The sequence below is a fragment of the Stomoxys calcitrans genome, chromosome 1 (assembly GCF_963082655.1).
Source record: "Stomoxys calcitrans chromosome 1, idStoCalc2.1, whole genome shotgun sequence".
Classification (NCBI taxonomy): Eukaryota; Metazoa; Arthropoda; class Insecta; order Diptera; family Muscidae; genus Stomoxys; species Stomoxys calcitrans.
In genome coordinates this window covers 37,225,691-37,245,577 of record NC_081552.1, presented here as the reverse complement: position 1 = coordinate 37,245,577, position 19,887 = coordinate 37,225,691, and the positions used below count along the sequence as shown (strand labels likewise).

The 19,887-nt window shown below is 39.7% G+C and overlaps 1 protein-coding gene across 1 annotated transcript; it reads left to right on the top strand.

Annotated features, from left to right (window-relative positions):
* The first annotated feature begins 6,890 nt into the window (after positions 1-6,890).
* On the top strand, positions 6,891-19,678 carry LOC106094902 (glycosyltransferase 25 family member). The gene is made up of 6 exons (XM_013262140.2): positions 6,891-7,354; positions 7,548-7,776; positions 7,929-8,509; positions 18,317-18,445; positions 18,510-18,767; positions 18,838-19,678. The coding sequence occupies exons 1-6, from the start codon at positions 7,110-7,112 to the stop codon at positions 19,328-19,330; spliced, it is 1,935 nt and encodes a 644-aa protein (XP_013117594.2). The 5' UTR covers positions 6,891-7,109; the 3' UTR covers positions 19,331-19,678.
* The last annotated feature ends 209 nt before the right edge of the window (positions 19,679-19,887 follow it).

Genomic DNA, 19,887 nt, shown 5'->3' with positions numbered 1-19,887 from the left:
GTCTCGTCAGCTCTGTGACCCGCAGTGGAATAATATTCTGATCTGTCAGAATGCCGCCCTCCGAACTGTGACGGGCTGTCTCCTCAGTTCTCATGTGGACCACCTCTATCAGGAGATAAAGATCTTACCAGCTTACATGCTGTCTAAGCAATACCTTTTGGGCTGTTATCGCAGAGACCATCCAAATCATCATCTTGTGGATAGATATCCACCGCCCAGAAGCCTTAAGGTAGATCTACATGATCTAGAGCGTGAGGTTCAGCGCTACAAGGGAGAACCTCTAGATCAAGCGGCATATCAAACAGGTCTAGATAACATTCATGCAGACACGGTAGCAGATGCGGTAAATGGCTACCGGGTAAATGTAGTCCTTGGGGAACGACCGCCTCCCATTGCACCTCAAGAAATTGACCTCCCCCGGAAAACCAGAGTAGTTCTGGCTCAATTACGTTCCGGTAGATGCAGCCACCTCAACTCCTACAGAGCAAGATTTGATGCCGACGTGCAAGATGTGTGTCCCGGTTGTAACCAGGGACCGCACGATACACGTCACTTGTTTAACTGCCCAGCTAGACCCAGATCCCTGTGGACGCACCCAATCTTAGTCGCAGAGTTTCTGGGTCTTGACACTCAACAGAATCAAGCAGACGAAAGATAGAACACAACAAACTGCTACAACAACAACACCGTTCACTAACTATGCAGAGATCATTGTTAATAAATCGGAGATTGTTGTCATCCATGCTCGTGTTAATAATTAGTCATAAGTTTAGTTATTAGGGTACACAATATTTATATTGATTTCATTTCATTGTATCATATCATCCCCTAACCGCCAAAAAGATGTACACAAAAAGAAACATGTTCATGATATTAATGATTTTGCCATAACATTTACAAAGAAAATGTTTAAATACATTCCATTGAAACTTTTCATAACATTAATGAAACACGTATTCGTAGGGGTATCCTGAAGGACGCCCCGTTAGCCGGTTTGATAGCGTGCTTGGATTACCAGTGCAGGGGTCGTGGGTTGGATTCCGTCCAAAAGCCTTGGTCTGTCGCTGCTGTGGTATCACAATAGACGTAGAATTATCTAAGTGAGTCTGTAAAGGACTGCCACTCTTACCTAATCTAACCTAATGAAACACGTTTCATGAATCTCAATTCAATGAAACATGTCATAATATTTATGAAATCCAACATATAGTTTATGTAAAGTTGTCATAACATATATGAAAAACTTTCATAATATTTATGAGTATTTTTCATAAAATTTATGAACAAATTTCATAAAATTTATAGTAATATTTATTATATTCATGGAACCCTGGTCCACTGTTTATAAAATGTTTTCATTACATCTTTTAAAAAGAAAAATAAAACCAAAAGCTTGGATATTTAGTTAAATTTTTTAATACAAAATTTGCCTCTTGGAAGACTGGATCGTTCCGATACATGAAATCGACGCTGTACACGAACACGGTTACCTTTTTTATCTAAATTTTAATGGTCTATCAATGGCTTCACTTTGCAAATTTTTACAAGCTCTTAATTCCTTCAATTCCTCGTACAGGCAATATTCAGTTCGGGATGCTGAATCTCTTTCAAGTATACATTTAGTTGTTTACTTGAACTTGACTTGCAAATGAGACATTTTTCATTGTATACCTACGTGGACATATTTCAATAGCATAATTTTTATATTTATGATACAAATTATTAGTATTATGAAAAGTTTCTTTACATGTTCCTTTCATTAAGAATTTTCATAATATTTATGATTTTTTCATTAATATTGGATTGCCCAAAAAGTAATTGCGGATTTTTCATATAGTCGGCGTTAACAAATTTTTTCACAGCTTGTGACTCTGTAAATGCATTCTTTCTTCTGTCAGTTATCAGCTGTTAATTTTAGCTTGCTTTAGAAAAAAAGTGTAAAAAAGTATATTAAAGTTCATTCTAAGTTTTATTAAAAATGCATTTACTTTCTTTTAAAAAATCCGCAATTACTTTTTGGGCAACCCAATATAATAAAACTTTTCATAATATTTATGAACAAAGGGTTATGGAACCCGATCATTACATTTATGAAGCAAAATTCTCTTTGTGTAAGTGCCAATATCACAACTTTACAGGAGAAGGTTTTTATTTAATAAATCATAGCATATAGTGGTATAAACATGTTGTTCATTTAAATAAAGATAACGGTTGTTGTTGTTGTTGTAGCAGTGTGTGGTACACTGAGGCGGCAGCCCCTGCCGATGAAAGAATTCATCGGGTCAATCCGGTACATACAACCGGCTGCCATGGGATTGAAAGAAAAAGGTATTTTGAAAAATAACGGTATTTGGCATTGTTTGAAAATGGGCTGGAAGTCTCAATTTAAATCCGATTTTAATGCAATTTGCAACAGTTAGTCATATTAGACACCTACACATTTATGCTAACTTGCGTCCATATCCGACAATATGTGGATAAAGCTGTCATATAGACCAATATCCCAAATTAGGGTCTGAAGCTCACAAAAGCCGCATTTGTTATCTGACTCCTCTGATATTTAAAATTGTGAATTGTATAAATCCTCGCAACATCCGGCCCGAATATGATCCAGATTAGAACATACTTAGATATAGCTGCCATATAGACCGATCGCCCAATGTATAGTCTTGGGCCAATAATAGGCGTATTTGTTATCCGATTTCGCTGAAATTTAGAAAAGAGATTTGTGTTAGGGTCCTCTAAATATGTAAAGCTGTCATATAGGCCGATCTGCGATTAAAAATAGAAAGAATGGGCCCAAATTGTACTTAATATCCGATATCAACAAAATTTTAAACTGTGAGTTGTTTTTGACACCTTAAAACACTTTCCCGATATAGTCTAGATCGGAACGTAATATGATACAGGTGTATAAATTTAAAAAAATTGTTCGAATAAAATTCTTGCGTTATAAATATTGCTTTTTTTTGTCGAATTTAAGCCTGGCCGATCTTAAGGTGTTTTTGCTTACTTATAATCGGGGATTTGGAGCGGACTGAAGTGGCCGAAACTGAGCGGCCCAGTCCTCCCTTCCTCCCAAATATATTAAATACGTAAGAATCTCCCAAAGTCGTTTAAATCAAATCCTATATTTTCCAACTGACCCATATTCCATCTAGGGGAGTTTCTTTGGGTGTCCCCAAAATTAGATATGACCTTCGTACTTTACTTCCAAACGCCTTTTATTTGCGCCCCATATTGTCCCGGATGAAAAATATATAAACCCATATTTTTCATCCGGGACACTATACTTCCAAAGACTTTAAAATTGAGTCCAATCCTGGGTTTCCGGCGGAGTTTTGATCGTTAATCGTTCAAAGCTTTATTTTGGTTCTGTGTACAGTTTTAAAAACACTGGTGCCGTCTTTAGCTCTTAATTCGCAGCCGAAGCATTTTTAACTGTTGGCTTCGTCAAAATTACCGTTAAAAACTAATAGTTCTATGTCGGCGCCAATTTCAACGCCTTATTCCCAATAAATAAATAAACGCTAAGAAACTCAAGCCGTTTTAAAAATTTAAAACAACATTGAAATATCCATAATTTTGATTTCTATGATACATTTTGTCTAACTTTTTTTCCTTCAGATTTAACGGAGAGATCATGGAGATCTAGCGTAATTTTCGATTGACAAGGCGATGAACAATAAACATTAAACCGTTCCTCAGCTATCGAGTCTATGCACCTTACGACCTTGGTTCCCAGAGGAAGCTTGTCAAGAATTAATTTGGCAAATCTGTTGTTGTTGTTGTATTCTATCTTTCGTCTGCTTGATTCTGTTAAGTATCCAGATTTAGGAACTCCGCGACTAAGATGGAGAGCGTCCAGAGGGATCTGGGTCTGGCTGGGCAGTAAAACAGGTGACGTGTGTCGTGTGGTCCCTGGTCACAATCGGGACATACATCCTGCATGTCGGCATCAATCCTTGCTCTGTGGGAGTTGAGGAGGCTGCATCTGCCGGATCATAATTGAGCTACAAGCACTCTGGTTTGCCGGGGGAGGTAAATTTCTTGAGGTGCAATGAGAGGCGGTCGTTCTCCAAGGACTACATTCACCCGGCAGTTATTTATCGCATCTGCTGCCGTGTCTGCGTGAATTTAGTATCGACCCGCTTGATCTAGAGGTTCTCTCTTGTAGCGCTGAATCCCACGCTCTAGATCATGTAGATATAGCTGAGGGTTTCTACCCATCCACAAAATGACGATTGGGATGGTTTCTGTCCAAAAGGTATTGCTTAAGTTCCCATTACACGATCAGACATGTCACTTTCTGTATTCATAAGTTTTGTCTTATGTATGCAATATACGCGCTCTAATCGGCATGTATTCTCATATGTATTGTATTTTTTTTATAGACATGTATCTACATATATATTTGGTTGTATATTGGATAAATTAAAAGCTTGATTTAATTGAAAAAATTGCATATTTATTTCAATATCCATTGGTCATACTAAATTTTTTCTATGTATCATACGATCCGTACAACTTTCAGAGTTGCTATTTTTGAAATAACATATGCGTTGTCTGATCGTGTAATGGCAGCTTTAGACAGCATGTTGTTATGTCTTCGCACGGATAGGATTTTTGTCTCCTAATGAAGGTGGTCCACATGAGAACTGAGGAGACAGCCCGTCGCAGTTCGAAGGCCGGCATTCTGACAGATCTGAATATTAATCCACTGCGTGTCACAGAGCTGACGAAACCACTCAGGCGCTGGATGGCTTACCACAGACCGGCCAATTGCTTTGTACGTGGTCAAAAAGACTCCTTTGGCAGCACCCTAAGTGCTGCCGGCAAGATACTTGAGCACCTTGTTTCTACTTCTGACTTTATTGCAAATTGCTGTGGCATGTGGGGAGAATGTGTAAGGGCTGTCAAATGTGATGCCAATTATTTTGGTATACTTGATCGGATCGGTTAGACTCATTTCTCCACCGACCATTACTTTCAGCTCAGTATTCACCTCACGCATATTTGTAGATAACAATGGGGCTGAGTATTTGGTGGCAGATATCTTCAGATTTCTTGCAGCGAAATATGATGCAAGTTCGTTAAGGTAGACTTTCAACCTATCGCAGACGTCATCAATTGGTGGGGAGATATCACCCTGCCTTGGGGAACTCCATTTTTCAATCTACGGTGTTTCGATATCGTTTCCCCAAATATCTGGCAACCACACAGATATTGGGTTGCCCAAAAAGTAATTGCGGATTTTTCATATAGTCGGCGTTGACAAATTTTTTCACAGCTTGTGACTCTGTAATTGCATTCTTTTTTCTGTCAGTTATCAGCTGTTACTTTTAGCTAAGTTTTATTAAAAATGCATTTACTTTCTTTTAAAAAATCCGCAATTACTTTTTGGGCAACCCAATAATTCGCAACCCAGGTTTTTCAGGCCTGGCTGAAGGAACGTATTGGCGATGTCATGTCCTCAAAGTTTAGCCTTTGACTTCGATAGGTCCAGTGCCACGGGCACCCTCCTATCACATGACCTGGACTGATTGAAGCCACGGCAAATGTGTGCGGTGATGGCATGCAAAGCAGTTGTTGTACTGTGCAGTCTTCGAAATCCAACGAGGCTCGAGAGGAGTAGTGCCTCAAGCGTCTTGACTACTGGCGAGAGAAGGGAGATCGGTCTGCACAACTCTCCCAAACTCGGGTCCTTTTCTGGCTTCAGTAGCAGAATCACTGGGCCCATCTTCCAGACATCGGGAACTATAAAAGTGTTCAAAGGCACATTGAGGACAATTGTGAAGTGCTCAACTCCAGGTTGATCCAGATTCTTCAACATCAGTGTAGAGATTCCGTCGGGGCTCAACGCCTTGGAAGACAGTCGTAACTTTGCCCACGGTAAATTGTAATGGCTGTCCATCGGCTCGGAGATCACGGGTACGACGAATAGCTCTCCTCCTAGCCCTGCCACTCACGGGATGTACAATAAATTGACGGTTGAACAACCTGACGCATATTTTCGGTCAAATGTACGTCGCCAAGAGTGACAGAGGTCTCGTCATCCCGTTTGCCGAGGTTCGAGAGTAACTTAACAGTAGATCAGAGCTTGCCTCAACCGGTACCTAAGTTACATTGCTCCAAGAGTTCCAGCCACAAATTCCTCTTATGTTCGTTGACTACCCTGTTTATTTCCAAATTCAGCTCGCTGATTCTGGGGTCCGTGCAACAAATCCCATCACGCTCGTCTGCGAGTACCACTGCCTGCGCCTGGAAATTGGGCCGAACTTGGGGTATTCGACTATGCTGGTATAAAGCGGGCGGCTGCTCATTAATGATGTCTCGGAATTTCCTCTCGGACGCAGAAGGCGACAACGACGATGCTTGTGACCCACTGCCGTCTATGTTCGTACACTACCTTGCAACATATTCAGTGTGACTATACGGCCGTTGTTGTAGCAGTGTGTTGTACAGTGGGATGCTGCTGTTGCGTATATTACCACACGGGAGAGGCGACGACGACGACACTTGTGACACACTGCTGTCTATGCTCGCACAGCACCCTGCAACATATTCAGTGTGACTATACTCCCGTAGTGACGTAAGGCCAGAGGAAGATCGGAATGTACCCACTCCATGCAACGGTTACACCTCACCGACCAATGACGGAGACGGTTCTGGCAAACCAAACAGAACCAGGGTACGGGTTCTATTAGTTAATGCAGGCGTTCATTCATTTCATTGCTTTCGAAAATTTATAAGTCGTTAGAAATGGAATAATTCAAATTACTACATCGAAGCCGAATAATTTTGATCGCCGCCGTCATTCACTCGCCTGTGGTTGGCTTGTTTATTTTGTTTTGTCATTAAATCAACAGTTTGAAAAGTACTCGTTGAACATTTTGCAAACAGCTGATAAGTGCAACTCGAAGAGGCCGTAATATACACAATACACAGGAGCTAGAGCTAAATAAAACTTGCACTGAGCAATGAAATCATAAGCATTTCAACAACGACGGGGACAAGTGTGTGGATCAACAAAACATAAACATAGAGCAGATCAGATCATTAAAAAACCACGTCAACGACGTCGTCGCACATACGACGCCAAAACTACTATGAGAACTTTTTTATGGGTTCTGCTCGCAACCGGATGTTGTGGCCTGTGGAATAATGGAAATGGAGTACACGGCAAGACTCCAGCATCCATTGAAAATGTGGCACATTTGTTGCCAGATGACTTAAAGGATTACCCACCCACTGTGATGGTGGCACTGATGGTGAGAAATAAAGCACATATCCTGCCTTTGTTTTTGACATATTTGGAGCAATTAGAATATCCCAAGAAGCGTATATCATTGTGGTAAGTACGGCAAAGAGTAAAAATTAGACTAAAGAATATTTTAGAAAAAGAAGATAAAACCATGTTTGAAGGTGGAAGGCTAGATATTCTAAGCTAGTGTCTAGATGCCTGGGCAGTTAATCCTGGCATTTTCTTTTTATTTTTCACTTTTTGTAGGCTTCATCATAATTTTTACATCTTTTCCCCTTTTTAGGATCCGCTCCGATCATAACTCCGATAATAGCATAGAAATCTTAACCGAATGGCTAAAGCATGTGGATCCTTTGTACCATAGCGTTAATAAGGTTCTCAATGATACCCAGCAACGTCATCAAAATGAAAGTTCTCAATTCGATTGGCCAACATCACGTTTCCATCATCTTATCAATATGAAAGAGGAGGCTCTACTCTATGCACAACAAATCTGGGCAGACTACATATTCGTAAGTTTCACAGTACAAAAAACTAACATAAATTCCTTATCTCATTAAGTCGTCTCTCATTGCTGTTCTACTTATGCATTCCGTGTTTTTAATATATATATATATATATATATATATATATATGTATATGTACATGTGTATTTTTTGTTTAGTATCTGGATGCCGATGTTTTATTGACGGAAGCACGAACACTCAAACTTTTAACCAGCTATGGTTTGCCGGTAGTAGCTCCTATGTTGCTGTCTGAAGGTTTATACTCGAATTTCTGGTGTGGCATGACACCCGATTACTATTACTTGCGTACGGATATGTATAAGGAAATCTACAATGTCAATCAGGAAGGTATCTTCCAAGTGCCCATGATACATAGTGCTGTTTTGATTAATGTCAACTACAATGGCTCAGCTTATCTAACCTTTGACCGTGACAATCTTAGACAGCAACTGAATAATGGTCTTGAATATGCAGCCAGTTTGGGAGAACAATGCCGTATGTATGATGGACCCGTGGATGATATCATAGTATTTGCTATTTCGGCCAATTGTTCCAAGATACCACTGTTTATATCAAATGAGGTGCCATTTGGTTATATACTTCAACCTCTGGATGCATCAGATACGCCTGAACAGGACTACAAACAATTACAGAATATCAAGACAAATATTGTGCATGATTTAAATCAAGTTCCAGTGGCCAAAGAATATTTGGCCAAATATGAGAAAAAGCAAGAAAAGTAAGTACACGATAGAAAAAAGAAAACGATTGGGCATATATGTATGCAGTTTTAAATAACTTTTGTTTATATGGCCATTTATAGAACGGAGTTGATTTTCCCACCAACTTCAATGTCTTAAAATTTATGCAGCTAAATAACATACATATACGTCGTACTCAAACATATATGTGTTTTAAACAGCTTAAATGCAGATCATATTTCTTTTCAACAGCTCCAATTCACATTTACTGCATAACTCCTATGATCTGTTATACGATGTCGTTTTGACTTTTAAAAGTACTTGGATGTAATATCTAAAGTGGTATATCCACATACAAACAAATATTCTCTTTTCAAATTTTTTGTGTGGTAACATTATCCCTCTTGGGATTGCTAACCAATGTATGGTGCACCAAAGACCGACCACTTTTGCCAAAGCCAATTATATACACATTTTATTATAGTTTAAATAAACTTTTTATTGGAATTCTTTAATTTATGTACCTGTTTCAACTTTTAATGTTTGGCTATAAACAATAGTTGCATGAGTGAATCATTAATTGCAAGATGCATTAACCAGTTTCCAAACACGTTTGGCATTTACATTGAAATATATGTTCTTGCATCTGAGATAATGAGGTGGCCGATGGAAATATTTTTTAAACCCTCTGACTTTAGAGATAATAAGGTGCCTGCGGGGTATATTGGCATAAAAACTTGCTCAATAAAAAAATTGTAAATATTCAAGTTCAAATTGATGATAGTTGCCAATAGATAGTCCTTCCACAGTATTACAAAGTATTGCAACGATTGTCAAATAAATAGAATAAATATGGAATATGGAATTTTGTTTACTTTGTCCAAGTAAGACCCAACAAAGACGGTAAAGACGGGCCAAAATCGGGCGAAACCGACCTTTTGTACCCTACACCACATTGGATATGCAGGCTAAGTCGTCGAATTTAAAATTTGAGTTTTTGAGAAGATCGATTGATAAATGGCTTAGCAAAGGCCTTAAAAGCGAAAATCGGGAGTTGCATATATATGCAAGCTATATCTAAAACTGAACAAAATTAAATGAAGTTCATCAGTCATCAGAAGAGTTATAAGAGAATCCTTCGTGCCAAATTTGTGAAGATATATATATATGAGAGCAATATCTAAATCTGAAACGATGTTTTCCAACTCCAATAGACTTCGTCTCCAGGCCCTAGAAAGTGCTTGTGCCAATTTTGAAGATGACCGGATGAAAATTGCGACCTGTACATTGTGTACAAATTAACATGGACAGACAGACTGACGGACATAGCTAAATCGAATCAGAAAGTGATTCCGAGTCGATCGGTATGCTTATCAATGGGTCTATATTTTGGGTGTTACAAACAAATTCACTAAGTTATAATACCCTGTACGATAGTAGTGGTGTAGAGTATAAAAACGTGCTGTTTATTTCGGAGTAGATTGGTAGACAGTAGGAATGATGGTATGAAGTTGATGGATGGGTAGGTGGTGATGGATGGGAAGATGGTGATGGACGATGAAGCGATGGGACGAGGGATGGATGTGTGGTTAATAGGCTGCATCGATAAGGTCGGTGAGTTGAGGGATGCTGGACCATGAAGTTGTTGTTGTTGTTGTAGCAGTGTGTTGTACACTGAGGCGGCAGCCCTTGCCGATGGATAACTCCATCGGGTCAATCCGGTACGTACAACCGGCTGCCATGGGATTGAAGTCCATGAAGTCTTCAGTGCTGGTCGAGTGGGTGTGTGTGTGTTGAAGTTCTGAGGTTTTTAATGGATTCGTCACGGTGTCGTTGCAATTGCTTGCGAATAGAAGAATGTATACCGTATTGTGTGAATGTTTCGGTGGCATTCCTCTTTTGGCTCAGTCATTTTGGGTTATGCCACCTGATTTCTCAAGGACGTTTTGCTACGGGATGGTGCTTGCATCATGGCACTAAGTGAGCGGTCCGGAGCTTTTTAGAGTTCAATTGGAAGCAGTTGGACTACGTGGTCGAACCAGAGTCCTTAATCTGGTACCACGGGAGTCAGGAGTCAGTCAAACTCTGGAACTTCGGTTCCAGCATGATTATTGGTGAGGCCGCAGGAGGGAACAACGTGCTGGCTGTGGTTTACAAGTAAAATCATTACGTTGTGATGCTACTTTATTAAGGATATATGACCCTTATGGGCTCGATTAAAATAAAACAAATTAAATGAAATCGCAAAGCATTTCGATGCTTGGTGTGGAGTTGCATGTACTCAACCGGGTGCCGTGACCCATAGGTAGGCTAGAATTTGTATAGTGGTCTGCTCGTAACCAAGAAGGAGAACACGTCCAAATTGGTACTCATGATAGTTTCGGCTATGTATGGGGTCGTTGGTAGACGCATCTTATTCACCCGGGGTTAAGAGCGCTGCAGGATTAAGCCTTCATGGTAGGTGCCTGCACAAAACACCACAAGGGCCTGCCCTAGGGGCAGTTCAACATTAGCAGATAAATATGATTGAAGTACTGTGTATTGGTACCTATTGGTCTGTTGGGCGCCAGCCAACGTTACCGTTGTGAACATAAAGGGCCATTTTGACAATTTTTTGAAATATTGACCCTTTTTGAGACGACTATTTTTAATCAATACCCTTTTTTTATTATGGCTTAATGAATTTGTTTGTAACACCTAAAAGGAAGAGAGACGGCTCATTGATAAGTGTACCGATTAACTCAGAATCACTGTGTGTCGATTTAGCTATGTCCGTCTGTCTGTTCATGTTAATTTGTGTTCAAAGTACAGGTCTTAAAGTCTTGAACAAGCATTTTCTTAGGACTAGAGAATTGTTGGAAAATGTGATTCAAGAAGCAATCAAAGATTGCAAACAGCTTAAACCGCCATCATAATATAGGTCTACGGCCTTAGAAAATATAAAAGCTGCTCACTATTTTCAAAGCGATTTCAACTAAATGTCAGAGCTCTTATAATGCTACATAAAATCGTATACAAAAAAAGTGCCAGAATATCTTTACGAGCAACTGGAGTTTGTCAGAACAAGCAGAAGAATACTGATCGTCCCCATGCGACATAACCTACTAGTGTCCGAATGGCATTTTTTGTACCTACCCCCATAGGATGGGGGTATAATCTAATCATTCCGTTTGTAACACCTCGAAATATTCGTCCCCCTAAACTATTTATATTCTTGTCGTCTCGACGATCTGATCATGTCCGACTGTCGAAAACACGATAGCGGTCGAACGCGGATAGCTTGCAGCTTGAAAAGTTTGCACAGATACTTTATATTGATGTTGGTCGTTGGGGATTGCAAATGGGGCATATCGGTTCAGATTTAGATATTGGTCCCATATAAACCGATCTCCTGATTTGACTTCTTCAGGCCCTAGAGACCACAATTTTTGTCCTATTTGGCTGAAAATTACACGTGGTGTTCTGTTATGACTTTCAACCACTGCGGCAATTACGGTCGAAATCGATGTATAAACTGACATAGCTCCCATATAAACCGATATCCCGATTTGAAATTTCGTAAAATTGCGGCTTGTAAGGGCTCAAGAATTACAAGCCGCAATTTTTATCCGATTTGGCTGAGATTTAGCATGTAGTGTTTTGTTACTACTTCCAACAACTGTGCCAAGAACGGCCTAAATCGGTCTATAACCTGATATAGCTCCCGCTTTGACTTCTTAAGTCCTTACAAGCTGCAATTTTTGTCCGATTTGGCTGAACTTTTCCATGCGGTGTTCTACTACAACTTTTAACGACTGCGCAAAAAACGGTCCAAATCAGTTTATAACCTAATATAGCTGCCATATAAACCGATCTTCCGATTTGACATCTTTCGTTAAAATGTTGCACATTCGTTCTGTTACGACTTCCATCAACTGTGCCAAGTCGTACGGTCCAAAAACCCATAAAATTATGCCCTACTGTTTACCCTTTACATTCACATACTCTTTTTAAAGAGACGGTAAATTGAAATGAAATGGAAAAAGACGCGGTCTATTGAATTAGAAAATAATCGGTACAGATTTGGATATAACTTCCATATATATGTTCGTCCGATTTGGACTAACATTGCCATTATTTCCTCATTTGTAAACCAATTTCACGAAATTTTGCACGAGGGACTCTCTTATGAGTCTCAACACAATTGGTGAATTTCGTAAAAGTCTCCCCTATATATGTATTGCCCGATTTTTACTTCTAGTGCCTTTGCAAGGGCATTTATCACCCAATCTTCTTAAATTTTTGCGCTACGTTTTCTTCTGCAACTGCCACAAAACATACGGATTTTGGTCGTAATCGGTTCAGATTTGGCTATAGCCCCCATATACATATACACATGTTCGTCCGATTTGGACTAGTATTGAAATAATTTGGTCATTTGTTGGTCATTAAAGTATTCCCTTATGACTCTCAGTATTGCTGATGAATTTCATTGAAATCGGTTCAGACTAAGATGCAGCTTCCATATGCATTTATCACCAGATTTTTACTTTTAGATGCTTTGTCAACGAATTTCTTATCAGATTTTCTTTAATTTTTTCACAACGCCCTTTTTACGATTTTTGCTGTGTGAGTATTTCGGTTGAAATCGGTTCAGATTTAGATACAGCTCCCATATATATTTTTATACCCTCCACCATAAGATGGGGGGTATACTAATTTCGTCATTCTGATTGTAACTACTCGAAATATTCGTCTGAGACCCCATAAAGTATATATATTCTTGATCGTCGTGAAATTTTATGTCGATCTAGCCATGTCTGTCCGTCTGTCCGTCCGTCCGTCCGTCTGTCGAAAGCACGCTAACTTCCGAAGGAGTAAAGCTAGCCGCTTGAAATTTTGCACAAATACTTCTTATTAGTGTAGGTCGGTTGGTATTGTAAATGGGCCATATCGGTCCATGTTTTGATATAGCTGCCATATAAACCGATCTTGGGTCTTGATTTCTTGAGCCTCTAGAGTGCGCAATTCTTATCCGATTAGGATGAAATTTTGCACGACGTGTTTTGTTATGATATCCAATAACTATGCCAAGTGTGGTTCAAATCGGTCCATAACCTGGTATAGCTGCCATATAAACCGATCTTGGGTCTTGACTTCTTGAGCCTCTAGAGTGCGCAATTCTTATCCGATTGGAATGAAATTTTGCACGACGTGTTTTGTTAAGATATCCAACAACTGCGCTAAGTATAGTTCAAATCGGTCCATAACCTAATATAGCTGCCATATCAACCGATCTTGGGTCTTGACTTCTTGAGCTTCTAGAGTGCGCAATTCTTATCCGATTGGAATGAAATTTTGCACGACGTGTTTTGTTACGATATCCAACAACTGTGCCAAGTAAATCGGTCCATAACCTTATATAGCTGCCATATAAACCGATCTTGGGTCTTGACTTCTTGAGCTTCTTGAGCTTCTAGAGGGCGCAATTCTTATCCAATTTGAATGAATTTTGGCAAGTAGTATTTTGTTATGATATCCAACAACTGTGCCAAAAATGGTTCAAATCGGTTCATAACCAGATATAGCTGCCATATACACCGATCTGAGGTTTTGACTTCTTGAGCCTCTAGAGTGCGCAATTCTTATCCAATTCGAATGAATTTTGGCACGTAGTATTTTGTTATGATATCCAACAACTGTGCCAAATATGGTTCAAATCGGTTCATAACCTGATATAGCTGCCATATAAACCGATCTGGGATCTTGACTTCTTGAGCCTCTAGAGGTCGCAATTATTATCCGATTTGCCTGAAATTTTGTACGACGGATTCTCTCATGACCATTAACATACGTGTTTATTATGGTCTGAATCGGTATATAGCCCGATACAGCTCCCATATAAATGGATCTCTCTATTTTACTTCTTGAGCCCACAAAGGGCGCAATTCGTATTCGAATTGGCTGACATTTTACACGGGTCTCCAAAATATAATTTAATTGTGGTCCAAACCGGACCATATCTTGATATCGCTCTAATAGCAGAGCAAATCTTTTCCTATATCCTTTTTTTGCAAAAGAAGAGATGCCGGGAAAAGAACTCGACAAATGCGATCCATGGTGGAGGGTATATAAGATTCGGCCCGGCCGAACTTAGCACGCTTTTACTTGTTTTCCATAATTAGGTAATTTGGTACGAAGGATTCTCTTATAACTCTTCGGGAAACTGATGAATTTCATAGAAATCTGTTCAGATTTAGATATAGCTGCCATATAAATACATCTCCCGATTTCCACTTTTAAGGCCTTTGCTAACGCATTTATTGGGTTGCCCAAAAAGTAATTGCGGATTTTTCATATAGTCGCCGTTGACAAATTTTTTCACAGCTTGTAACTCTGTAATTGCATTCTTTCTTCTGTCAGTTATGAGCTGTTACTTTTAGCTTGCTTTAGAAAAAAAGTGTAAAAAAGTGTAAAAAAAGTATATTTGATTAAAGTTCATTCTAAAGTTTTATTAAAAATGCATTTACTTTCTTTTAAAAAAATCCGCAATTACTTTTTGGGCAACCCAATATCAATCGATTTTCTCCAAAATTTTCACGGTTTACTCTATGGCTCCTACAGTACAGATTTTGGTCGAAATTCTAGATATCAAATCTAAGCAAATTTTAGTTTTGACGACTTTGCTTGCATACTCAATGTGGTGTAGGATATCAAAAGGTAGGCTTCGCCCGACTTTAGTCCGTCCTTACTTGTTTTATTTTTGCTTCGTTCTTCTTCGTTTACACTTCTTGTTCCTTGTAACGACGTAGTGTTGTCTATTATGTTTCACCGGCATGGGATAGCAGTGGGCACCATATAGGCTGGAATATTAAGGTCCGAAATATAAGGTGTGGTGTTACTGTCACAAGAAGCTTAATTGCGCGCCACCGGGCGTGTCCACAGTTTGCGGATAGTGGAATGCTTCATAGGGCGTAGCTGCAGTCGTGGACAATCAGCTGTTGCGAGCGGAGAGTTTCAGTGAGAGGGCGAGCGGCAACTGCTCTTGCGCAAACACTGAGTGCCTATGATGCTCGATATGACAAGGCGAGTTATTGGCGCCTTAAAGTAACCAATAGTCACCCTGTTCCCACGGCGATCGGTCCTTGGACCGGATCGAGCTTGCTCACCTATAGGAGCTTGACGAGGATCGCCACCTCCACATGAAAATGTGGCAACAACAACGCATTCCGTGATCGCCCAGATCTCCGCCTGCAAAACCGTATTATGACCTGGCATTTGGGGAAGGTATGAAGCCTACCTTGTCATCTAGCTTTCATATATGAGTGTATCATGAACATCCAGATGGCAATACCACAGTGCCGTCAATCCAAGAATGTGTAGCTGGCAGCAATACTCGACCTCAAGTTTCATCTGAGGTATCCGACTCGAAAACTCTTCCATTCCTTTTAGGTTTCCATCGTCGCCTTGATTATACCACGATGATGTGATCTGCTCCATTGTCCCATCATTTTAAGTCTCATAGCCGCAGTGGCTGCCTCACACTTAATCTGTATGTCTATGAGTCGGACATCAAGAATAGTCTCCAGTGCCCCTAGTGGGGAACCTGTTGAATGATCCTTATGTTCCACTTTTTCTCCATCGCAGTTCACCAAACTACTGAGGCGTAAGTTGGTATTGGTCTAATCACACCCTTGTAGAGCCAGTAAACTATCTTCGGATTTAGGTTCTTTTTCGAGCCTGTAAGCCTTCTCGGTACGCCTTCGAATGTAACACTTTCACGGTCCGGCACGGGATAACTATGAGCACTACACAGTGAGAGTCAGAGTGGCACCTGTGGTGTTCGTTATCACGATAAGCTTAATTGGCAGCAACCGGTTGCAGATAGTGAAATGCTCAGTACGGAGTAATTCCAATTGTAGTCGCGTATAATCAAAGGTATTGAGTCTCTCCCAGTAGGAGGCCGAGCGGCACCGGCAACATGATGGTCATTGGTGATTTAAAGGCGCCAATATCTCGCCTTGTCGTATCAAGCATCTAGGCACTCAGTATTTAAGCAAGAGCCGTTGTCACCCTGCCTCTCATGGAAATCTCCACTCGATACCGCTAATTGTACTCGACTGCAGCTGCATCTACTCCGAATGTAGCATTCCATTATCCACATCCTGTGGACGTTTCAGCTTGTGTGGTGCACACAGCTATCCCGTGCCGGGCGCTCCTAGTTGTTTGCACTAACTGCACTCCAATCCTGTACTTTTGAGTTAATACCCTTTTGTATAAAAGATAAAAAGTACTTAAATTTTCCATATTTTTAGTTGTAAAAAAGCAAATTCTTTCATTTTCCTTCTTTTCTATTTACCCTTATTATACCCTCCACCATAAGATGGGGGGTATACTAATTTCGTCATTCTGTTTGTAACTACTCGAAATATTCGTCTGAGACCCCATAAAGTATATATATTCTTGATCGTCGTGAAATTTTATGTCGATCTAGCCATGTCCGTCCGTCTGTCCGTCCGTCCGTCCGTCCGTCCGTCCGTCCGTCCGTCCGTCCGTCCGTCTGTCTGTCGAAAGCACGCTAACTTCCGAAGGAGTAAAGCTAGCCGCTTGAAATTTTGCACAAATACTTCTTATTAGTGTAGGTCGGTTGGTATTGTAAATGGGCCATATCGGTCCATGTTTTGATATAGCTGTCATATAAACCGATCTTGGGTCTTGACTTCTTGAGCCTCTAGAGTGCGCAATTCTTATCCGATTGGAATGAAATTTTGCACGACTCGTTTTGTTATGATATCCAACAACTGTGCCAAGTATGGTTCAAATCGGTCCATAACCTGATATAGCTGCCATATAAACCGATCTTGGGTCTTGACTTCTTGAGCCTCTATAGGGCGCAATTCTTATCCGATCAGAATGAAATTTTGCACGACGTGTTTTGTTATGATATCCAACAACTGTGCCAAGTATGGTTCAAATCGGTTCATAAACTGATATAGCTGCCATATAAACCGATCTTGGGTCTTGACTTCGTGAGCCTCTAGAGTGCGCAATTCTTATCCGAATGGAATGGAATTTCGCACGACGTGTTTTGTTATGATACCCAACAACCTTGCCAAGTATGGTTCAAATCGGTCCATAACCTGATATAGCTGCCATATAAACCGATCTTGGGTCTTGACTTCTTGAGCCTCTAGAGGGCACAATTCTTATCCGATTTGAATGAATTTTTGCACGAAGTATTTCGTTATGATATTCAACAACTGTGCAAAGTATGGTTGAAATCGGTCAATAACCTGATATAGCTGTCATATAAACAGATCTGGGGATTTGACTTCTTGAGCTTCTAGAGGGCGCAATTCCTATCCGATTTGGCTGAAATTTTGCATGACGTATTTTATTTTTACTTTCAACAACTGTGTCAAATAAGGTTCAAATCGGTTCACAACCTGATATAGCTGCCATATAAACCGATCTGGGACCTTGACTTCTTGACCCCAAGAGGTCGCAATTATTATCCGATATGCCTGAAATTTTGTACGATGGATCCTCTCATGACCATCAACAAACGTGTTTATTATGGTCTGAATCGGTCTATAGCCCGATACAGATCCCATATATATCGTTCTCTCTATTTTATTTCGTGAGCCCCAATGGGCGCAATTCTTATACGAATTGGCTGACATTTTACCGGACCATATCTTGATATCGTTTTAATAGCAGAGCAAATCTTTTCTTATCTCCTTTTTTGCCTAAGAAGAGATGCCGGGAAAAGAACTCGACAAATTCGATCCATGGTGGAGGGTATATAAGATTCGGCCCGGCCGAACTTAGCACGCTTTTACTTGTTTTTATGTTGCAATTTTCAGAGACAAGCTTGGACTGGATCACATCTACATGATCAACCTAGAGCGTCGTCCGGAACGACGTGAAAAGATGTTTAAACTCTTTGATGCATTAAATCTGGATGTGGAATACTTCCCAGCTGTAGATGGAAAGTAAGTTGAGTAAGCTAAACAAATGTAAAAACAGTTTTCATTGCTCCTTATTTTCTTTTTATAGAAAATTAACCCCAGAAATCATTCAAGAACTGGGCATTAATTTTCTACCTGGCTATGAGGATCCCTATCATCATCGCCCTATGACCATGGGCGAGATTGGTTGTTTCCTAAGTCACTATCATATCTGGCAAAATATTGTGGAAAAACAACAGAAAGAGGTCTTAGTCTTAGAAGATGACATACGTTTTGAGCCCTATTTTAGACATAATGCTATGGCGGTCATGGAACAAATACGCAATGTGATTGACTATGATTTGGTGTAAGCTTTGAAAAAGAAATCTAAAACAAAAGTGATTGTTATTTTAATTAACATTTTCTATTGCCCTTAGGTATTTTGGACGCAAAAGATTAAAGGACACCGTTGAACCCTGGGTAGAAAATACCGAAAGTGTGGTGCATGTCAGTTACTCCTACTGGACCTTGGGCTATGTCATATCCTTAAAGGGTGCCGAAAAACTTCTGAAGGCCAAACCTTTGGAAAATCTAATTCCCGTAGATGAATATCTACCCATTATGTTCGATAGACATCCTAATAAGACTTGGTCAAATGCTTTTCCTGAACGCGATCTATTGGCCTATAGTGCTGCGCCTTTGTTATTGTATCCCACACATTATACCGGTGATCATGGTTATATTTCCGATACAGAAGATTCCTTTTTGGTTGACTCTCATGAGACTGATCACTCCCCTTCGGCAGCACAATTGAAAAGCGATCCAGAGAGAATGTTTTTGGCCGAACCCCGTTTTGATGCCAACCCAAAGGATTTGCCAGTACCTCAACTTGAAACTGCAGCTGATATCAAATCCCATGATGAATTTTAGTTGAGCATTTTTTTTTACGCATTTCGCTTTTTTGAAAATCCATACCAAAAATTTGCATGCTTTTATTAGTTTTTAGGAAAAGGAGGAGTTTTTTGCTTCAAACGTTTCGTATGAACAGCTCTTGCCAAATGTGTGTGCCTTAGTAGTTTGTAAAGTGTATATGTAAACATTCATGATTTTATTTTTATATCATCAAAATTGACATTCTCTACATAGTATAATGTTTCCATTTTTATGTGTGTTTTTAGTTCATTGATAAGAATGAATCTCAAATAGTTTTTTTTTTAATCAAAAACCAAAAACAAATACAAAATTGAATATAATAAAACCAAAAATACTCTAAAAATACTTTAAAACAAGAAAAACAATATTTTAATTTTACATCGTAGCACATATATAGCTACGCGATAAGGAAAATTCATATTTTTTGGTTCGTGATGCTGCAGAGTTTATTAACAACGCTTTTATACTTGATGAGCCTAGAATTGCGTAGTGACATGAGGACTGAATTTTTCCCTCACCAACCTATTTTTTTACTGTGCCCTGGAAAATTATGG

Coding starts and splice junctions, on each gene's coding strand:
- LOC106094902 (XM_013262140.2), top strand. CDS start 7,110: ATGAGAACTTTTTTATGGGTTCTGCTCGCAACCGGATGTTGTGGCCTG. Junction 7,777..7,928: donor TCTGGGCAGACTACATATTC/GTAAGTTTCACA, acceptor TTTTTTGTTTAG/TATCTGGATGCCGATGTTTT. Junction 8,510..18,316: donor TATGAGAAAAAGCAAGAAAA/GTAAGTACACGA, acceptor TGCAATTTTCAG/AGACAAGCTTGGACTGGATC.